The sequence below is a fragment of the Elephantulus edwardii genome, unplaced genomic scaffold, assembly GCF_000299155.1.
Source record: "Elephantulus edwardii isolate Elephantulus edwardi_28Jun2011 unplaced genomic scaffold, EleEdw1.0 scaffold00015, whole genome shotgun sequence".
NCBI lineage: Eukaryota > Metazoa > Chordata > Mammalia > Macroscelidea > Macroscelididae > Elephantulus > Elephantulus edwardii.
The window spans coordinates 3,866,709-3,875,451 of record NW_006399765.1 but is presented as its reverse complement, the minus strand read 5'-3'; the positions used below and the strand labels follow the sequence as shown (position 1 = coordinate 3,875,451).

General features: G+C 39.8%; 1 protein-coding gene across 1 annotated transcript; it reads left to right on the top strand.

Annotated features, from left to right (window-relative positions):
- The first annotated feature begins 1,383 nt into the window (after nt 1-1,383).
- Nucleotides 1,384-5,680, top strand: DEFB126 (defensin, beta 126). The gene is made up of 3 exons (XM_006881683.1): nt 1,384-1,438; nt 5,342-5,511; nt 5,609-5,680. The coding sequence occupies exons 1-3, from the start codon at nt 1,384-1,386 to the stop codon at nt 5,678-5,680; spliced, it is 297 nt and encodes a 98-aa protein (XP_006881745.1).
- The last annotated feature ends 3,063 nt before the right edge of the window (nt 5,681-8,743 follow it).

Genomic DNA, 8,743 nt, shown 5'->3' with positions numbered 1-8,743 from the left:
CAATTTTGAACCATGCAGTGTTACCCTGCTCTGTTCTGACTACTGCCTCTTAGTCCAAGTATAGGTTTCACATTAGCACAATTAAATGTTCTGGGATTCCCATTCTTCTCAGAGTCAGCCACAGTTTGTTATGATCCACACAGTCAAATGCCTTTATACATAACAAAACATAAGCTACCTCAAGAATTTTGTGATTTTGACTATATTCTTAAAACTTGTGCACTCATTCTCACTATCCTTTTCCAAATCATCCCACCATCATTAGCACAAATTCATTGTCCCCTAGGCAAACTGTCCTTCTCTGTTCCTCCTCCTCATGCTTTGTAATCACTAATAATCTTTAGTTTCTATATATTTGCACATTTCATACACATGAGAACATACAGTTTTCATCCTTATATTACCAACGTATTGTAGGGTAATGTTTTCAAAATTCATCCAATATATGACATGCAGGAAGACTTAATATCTCTCTGTGTGCAGCATGTCACTACATGTATGTATTCCAGTCATCTGCTGATGGTCATTTTAATTATTTCCATCAACCTTTGGCTGTTGCTAAATGTGCTGCAGTGACTTTAGTACCATTTTAACAGACACATCGCATTAAATCACATGATGTATTAAACTTTGTGAGTCTCTATCTCTAGAAGATGTACTTATATAAAGCAAAATACATCCTCCCACATCTCTCTTTGGGCATTTATTTCTTTAAAAAATCTTGTTTATGCATTGAGTAAGGGGGAAGAGAAAGAAAAAGAACAAAACATGTATAAATGCATGAATGAAAAACCAATTTCCTTGTGAACTTTCAATCAACTCACAGCTCTTTAAAAATTCTTTTAAGATCTCAGATCATCAACAAGATATTAACTTGTTCATTTAACCAACAGTTGCTTAGGTCTTTGTGTCCAGGACTGGTACACAGAAAAGAATATTTAGCTGGTGTTGAGAAAGGCTTCAGATCTTGGGGGAGAGGTAGATGGATGAACAGACTATTACAGTGCAGAAAGGTGAACACTCAGATAGGAGCAGCACAAGAGGCTGTGAAAAAGCAGATAGGGGTACCCCACCTGGTGGCTCACAATAAGGATCCTTCACCTCCTAATTACCACTGATTTCAGCAAGACTGGTTCCTTCCCATCTAAATCTTGGTCCTTCCCCCAAGGCATGACTATGACAGAGCCTTAAACAGTGAAGGCTCATTGTGAACTGCTGGCCAATGGACTGAAGTTAAGATTGGCACGGTATCCTGTGCCCTTCTAGGCTACTGGCTGAGCTCAACCCCACCTAGCAAGGAAAATAAAAACCTGTGTTCAGAGGCATTCCCAATAAAGATTTCTGGACTTCATAGAACCCACTGTCTACTCTCTCTCAGAAGCCATGAAGTCATTACTCATCCTAGCAGTCTTTATGCTCCTTGTCCATTTGATCTCAGGTAATCAGAACCTGGGGGAAGAAGAAACATTGAATCAAGTCATGTACACAGAGTCTTTTATCAAGCTGTTCCTGGGACTCGGGGAGGGTTTTTGCAAGGAGGGGAGTGCTATGGTCTGCCCTCGTCCTCCTTCCCAAGAGTCCTCAAGGCTCTCACAATAGAACAGGGTCTGTGATTGGGCTCCATGACTGAGGCAGCGCACTCTGAAGCCTGTGGTCACCTCCAAAGGCAAGCTGTCTCGATATCCCAAACTTCTCCATGTCCTGTCATAAGGCATCTTGGTCTAGCTCTACTTCTTTTCAGTCTGTGGGCTATTACCTGATGCAGTAATACTTCTTTTCCCAGTTTTCTTGATCCTACAAAGACATTTTCTCATCATTTTTATCGTTGGATGTTGTGAATAGGTTTGGCAAAGCAATTTTTACATACCTATAGGATGGTCTTTTGTTCGTAGAGTCACTATGAGTCATGCTCGACTCAGCGGCAATCAACAACAACATAAGGTGATCATGCTGACAGGGGAAAGAAAACTATTCTGACAGACAGGAGGGAAATGTAGGATTACTGTAAAAACTATGTCATACTTACACTTCATTTCCTTCAGTTTAATTCATGCTATATATTTATAAAATTAAATCAAGCACGCTGAGAGCACTTTGAAAATAGAAAAATGGGCTGCAATTCATCACTACTTATGTGTTCTAAATTGTGATCAAGGAATATCCATGTTTCTAACCTGCTTTTTGAACATAACAGTGTGTCTGGACAATTTTCACTTATCTTTACATGTTCCTTGAAAATCCAGTTTTCAGTAGATGCTAATTATGCTGTCATAGTTTGGTAAAAATAGAAACTTGGAGAACCCCTTAGTTTGGGTTATCTGGATGTTTCCCAAATGTTACTGTTATACAAATGATTGTGCAGTCTTGGTAACACACCATTGTAAGTCTCTGATTGCACAGGTAAACTTTAGAAACTCCATTTTTTTTCTTTTAAAGAATGATTAGGTATCATAAGAAACTGGCATATGTTTACTATTAGCCAAGTTATTTCAATTAACCAAATGGTTCCTACCTGCAAATTAATGAGGTGTAATGAATCTATTGTTTTTACAAATTAATAAGAATTGGTTTTGTAGTTATTTTATGTTTTCTTGATAAATTAATTTTTAAAATTAGCCTATTTTGTACTTACTACCAATGACTCCTAATACATTAGTTGCTTCTGAAAAATTTAGGAGGCACAAAATTTTCCTATTTGTGATGTTAAATCTGTTCCTTTTTCTCTACATTCTTCTATTTGTTTTTGTTGTTATGTGCCATCAAGTCACCTGCAACTCATAGCGACCCTTTGTATAACAGTCCTAAACTCTGCCCTACCCTGTACCAATCTCACCATCTCTGACAAACCCATCCCCATTACCCCAGTCACTGAATCAATCCATCTCATCGAGAGTTTTCCATCCCCATTACCCCAGTCACTGAATCAATCCATCTCATCGAGAGTTTTCCCCTCCTGCACTGTCCCTCCACCACCACGTCCCCCACCCCCAAGCATGGCATCCCTCTCCAAGGACTGGTCCCTCCTTGCAACATGTCCACTTGAGTTTCCTGTTTTTAAGTTTGTTGGTTTTTTAGCTGGACTCAATCTTATCTTTAAGTTATGACACAATGTGAACAACTAACACCTTGCTGTAGAACTTTTTAATAGGTAGAGAGTTGTATAATAATGTCACCAGCTATCTCTAGAGAGATTTGCTTCTGTTCTCTGGAAGATGCTGAACCAATACAATAATGATAAGAAGATATTTATGAGGGTTACCTATTGTGACCTTGAAATACTATGAGTTTAGCTTTCTTTCTTCCTCTGCTTCTGGAACATCGAGAGCATATACCACACACTTGCACAGGATCTACCAAATAAACTAAAAACCCTGAAAAAGAGCCACTTTTGCTTTCTACACAAATACAAAGAATTGTGAGTTATTCTGATATTAGAAATAGAGCACTTGAAAACAATGTCTGGAAGAAAGAATGTATAAAAATTCTCAAGAAGGCTATGAATCACTCAGGAGGAGACTGCCCACATTTCTCCCTCAGAACAGCCGAATAAGTCTTCGGGCTGAGAATGCAATACTTTACCCACTAGACCATCACAGTTCATAGCAAGAAAACAAAGTTTCTTACCGCTGGAGCGATAGGAAATGTCATGATGGATGGAAAGGAGATTGAAACTGTCAACGGCTTCATCTTGCTTGGATCCACAATTAACACACTTGGTACCAGCAGTCAGGCAATAAAGGGACACATTGCATTGGAAAAAATCTGCAGTTAGAGACCTCTCCAGCTTACTGAGGAATAATGATGTCAATTTGAGGACTAAGGTGTGTCTGACTCAGGCTATAGTCTTTCTGATCACTTACTATGCATGTGAGAGTGGACAGTGAGTAAGGATGAAAGAAGAAGAATTGAGGCCTTTGAGCTGTGGTGCTAGATAAGAGCACTGAACATCCCATAGACAGCCAAGAGAACAAACAACTATATGTTGGATATCCAATAAATACATAAGAAAAATTAAATAGATATTCTTCTTAGTTAACCTAGAATAAGCGTGATTTTCATGTAATTTCTCCTGTGCGTAAAATCTATATAATAAAACAAATATGTATTAAAAACAAAACAAAAGCTAAATATGTTTTGGAAAGGGTGCAGCCAGAGTGCTCTTTGAAGGCAAAAATAATGTAGCTTTGCCCCTTATACTCTGGGCTTGTTCTAGAAGGGCCTATTCCTTGGAGAAGGATGTGATGGTAGGAAGGGTGGAGGGTTGAGGAAGGAGAGGAAGACCCTCAACCAGGTGAATTGATGTGGTAACTGCCAGACTAGGCTCTTGTGTGTCAGGGAGTTTGAGGATGGCACAGGACTGAATAGGATTAAGACCATTTGTTCATAGGGTCACTATGAGTCATACTTGACATCACCCAAGAATAAGAACATATATATTCTTTAGTCACTCTAATATAGATTTGTTGTTGCTGTTGTTGTTGACTGCCATCAAGTCCAGCATGACTCATAGCGACCCTATGAACAAAAGGCCTGCAGCCTTTCTGTAACTATCGCCATTTATCAAAGTTCATAGAGTTTCCAGAGGTATGTTGTTTAGAAAGTGGATTCCATAGATATAGAGTCACTAAATAAGATATATAGATACATATCTATAGATATACCTACACATCTACAGACATATATCTATAAATCTTAGTGACTCTTTATCTATATAGGGTACCAATGTATCTGTATCTACATAGAGGACATTTTTAAAATTTGGTTTTCATGACATGATATATTTTTAGCTAAACTATATGTAAACAACTCCATGGTTATAGTCCAGATATAATTTGTAGCACTCCAGAAATATGTACATATATTTTGAAAATCCTTCCAAGTGATCACAAAAGTCATACACATTTTGAATAAAGCCGAAAGCATCATAGCAGTGATTTGAGCATTCGATACTTGTGAATGATAGTTGTTTACCTCTACTTTGGTGTTTAAGAATGCTTTAGCTATCTTCCAGAAAACTGGCTGAAGATTTTGTTTAAGTGTTATAGTATTGCATGTTATGATATTGTATCCAGCAGTTTCCCTTTTAAAATAATGGGAAATGGGCCTCTGGTGAGTATTTGGATATAGAATTCTGATTTGAAGACCCATGCACGTGTCTAAAATTGTGTGCATTGACAAAAAATTTCATTTAATCATTGCAATAGAACAGGTTTTTTTGATGAGGAAAATATAACAAATTAGCTGGTAAGGGACTTGACAAAATGTTGCTTGAGAATCAAAGGTTGCTGTGTTCTGTGATGAGTATCTCTCCTCTAATGAGCTCTGTTGTTCCTTCATCCAGGGAGCTGGTTTGTGAAAAAGTGTGCCAACACCAGAGGGAATTGCAGGAAGATATGCAAAACTGGAGAAACGAAAATCACCCCTCCTTCTTCAAGGTGTCCCCTAACCAAACTGTGTTGTGTCACCTCCGACCAGATTGAACATTCATGTGACAGCCCCAACTCTAACGAGGTATCCAGCACAGCAAATGTGAGTGGGACCCTGGCAGCAAAGACAGCAGCACCGGGAGGGGCGGTAACAACAGCCAAAACTGCTCCCACTACCACAGGCAAAGCTGATCCAGCTACGACCACCAGCGCTTAAGCAATCAGGCCTCGATCTCTTGACCTCGTCGCTCTAGACCGTTAAAGTAAAGGTACTTATCTCGGTGTCAGTCTGTGTTCTTCCTTTCTCCTGCTGCTGCCCAACTCCAGTCATGTTTAGTTAGCAAGGGCATCACAATTTAATGGCATAGGCAACTTGGGGTTAAAGGTCATAATGAAATAGGATCTGTTTGGGCGCTCACATATTTCTCAAGAATTTGGAGTTGGTTTGATTTTGAATCTTACAACTGAAAGTGAGTCCAAAAATGTCACTCTAAAAAAAATCAAAAATTCACTCTAGACTGAGGTATAAAAGTTGTATTGTCCTTGAAAATCCTGTCCAGCCGTACTAAACTGCATGGGAGCAATGACCCCAAACCTCCACTAATTCGGCAAAAAGGATGCATCCCCGTCAACAGCATCCACTGCACAAAACCAAGTCTGTGAGGTCGGACATACCTCACACTCTCTTTTAAAGAAAAAAAAAAAGAAAATGCTTCCATTTTTTGTTGCACATTTTGTTCCACTCTGGCCTCCCCTCTCCCCCAGCCCTCCCCACAATGCACTCCTTGTTCCAGAATGTTGTCGTACAACAGTATAACGCCTGATCACATATTCCTTTCGGATTGCTCTTCCTCTCATCTGTTCTAATGTAATACTCATAATCTATTCACTCTTTTCCCAATCTCTCCCCAACACCTCCATGCCTGTCCTATTTTAAACAGTTGTGTTATTTAGTGTTTGTTCTTCCGTAACTAAGATCTTTCACTCAGCATACCTTCCTCCAGGCTCTCCCCTGCTGTGTCATGTTTTACAAGTTCATTGTTTTTAAATCCAGCTTAACATTCCATAGTTTTCTATCCATTCATTTGTTGATGGGCCCTTGGGCTGCTTCCATATCTTTGCCATTGTGAATAATGCAGCAATATATGTGGATATGCATACATTTGTTTGAGTTGTTCATGCTTCACACACTGGGACCTACTTTTACCAATTCTAACAGCAATTGCCCCTCCCAGGGCTCTCCTATTGAGCTATTGGATCTACTAATCCATTGCAATGGCCACACAGAACCCACAGGCCATATTCACAATTATCAAGTTTACTAAGGAAGTTAATAGATTGCAGTTCAAATTAAAAACAGGATACAATTCTTCACTGACAGCTTCTACAGTGTGTTGGCAGGCCATTTGGCCTTCAGCCTTAAGGGTTTAGGAAGATGTTCTACAACTCTTTTAGTCCTGTAATTATGGCATAGTGAGCTTTGGTGGCCTCTTGATAAGAAGATGCACAACAATACCAGACACAGGTAGTTTGAACCCACGAGCTCCTTCAAGGGAGAAGGATTGACAATCTTCTCTCATGTGATTAACTGCCTTGGAAAATCCACTGGAGGATCAGCTGTGGGGTTATTCTGACTCAACTGTATACAACAACAACAATTATGTCATAGTCCACAGTCCTCCAGCAAGTCAGCGTGAAGGCCCTTAATTCAGGCTCCTTGGAACAGCAGTTGCAGTTCGGCTCCCATTGATTCTGGCTCTCTGTCACTTCTTTTTCTACGGCTGGCGGTGCTGTCTTTCAATCTAGATCTGTCTCCATCTCCTGCAGAAGCATCTGGCCTAAAAGTGCACACCAGACACGGCCGGAAGAATTCCCAGAAGAAAGATTCCTGGTCTTCAACTCCAGAGGTTCTGATTCAACTGTTGTTGTGCTATTGTTAGTTGCTGACCTGTTGTTGTTAGCTGTCAACCACAACTCATAGAGACCCCATAAACAGCAGACCCAAACGTGCCCTGTCCAGTATCATTCTCAACAGTCTAACATAAAAGTGCCCTTTGCTCCAGCCACCGTGTCAACCCATCTTGTTAAGAATCTTCCTCTTTTTTGCTAACCCTCTACCCTTCTAAGCACGATGTCCTTGGGACTGACATCTCTTAACAACATGCCCAAAGTATGTGAGGTGGAGTTTCATGATCCTTCCCTCCATGGAGCACCCTGGTTGCACTTTGCCCATTGTTGGTGGTTCTTCTGGCAGTCCATGGGATATTCGGCACTTTTTCCTAACACAATAGCTTGAAGGCACCAATTCTTCTACTGTCATTCTTAGTCCTTGTCCAACTTTCCGATGGACAGGAAGTAATTGAAAAGACCATGGCTTGAATCAGACACACCTTAGTCTTCCAACTGACATCACTTCTCTTCAGTATCTTGGAGCAGGCCCTAACCCCAGACTTTCCTACCACAACACATCATCTGATTTCTTGACTGCTGTTGCCACAGGTGTTAATTGTGGATCCAAGTAAGATGAAATCGTTAACCACTTCCATCTCTTCTCCATCTATCATGATGTTGCCTATCGGCCCTGTGGTGAAGATTTTTGTTTTCTTGCTGTTGAGATATAATCTGTATTGAGGGCTGTAAGCAGTTTATGGGTGGTTCGCTGGTAGAATTCTCGCCTGCAATATTGAGAGCTGTAGTCTTTGACCTTCTGCAATAAGCACTTTAGGTCCTCCTCGCTTTGGGCAAGCAAAATTGTATCATCTGTATACTGCAGTTTGTTGATGAGTCTTCCTCTGATTCTGATGTCACATTCTTCTTTATAAAGTTTAACCTCTCAAATTATTTGTTCTGTATAAGGATTGAATAGTATGGAGAAAGGATACAGCTCTTACAGCTTCTTTGATTTTAAATCACACCATGATTTAAAAAGTTGTTCTGCTCTGTTCAGATAACAGTTCCCTGGTTTAGGTATACATTTCACATAAGCCTAATTAAGTGTTCTAGAATTTCCATTCTTCTCAATATTAGCCATAGTTTATTATGATCTACATAGTCAAATTGCATAGTCTATAAAATACAAATAAACATGTCTCTGGTATTCCTTGCTTTCAGTTAAGATCCACCTAACATCAGAACGAGATATCCCTAGTGCCACTGTCATAAGACTATGGGTAAAGCTCTGAGAATTTACTTTACTCACAAAAGATGCTGATAATACTGGTCCAGGGAACACACTTTAAGAACCATTGGCCTAAAACAGAGAATGATTGAAGTCTCCTGTTAGGTGATTTCTTTTTTAAGATTGCATTTGCTGTATA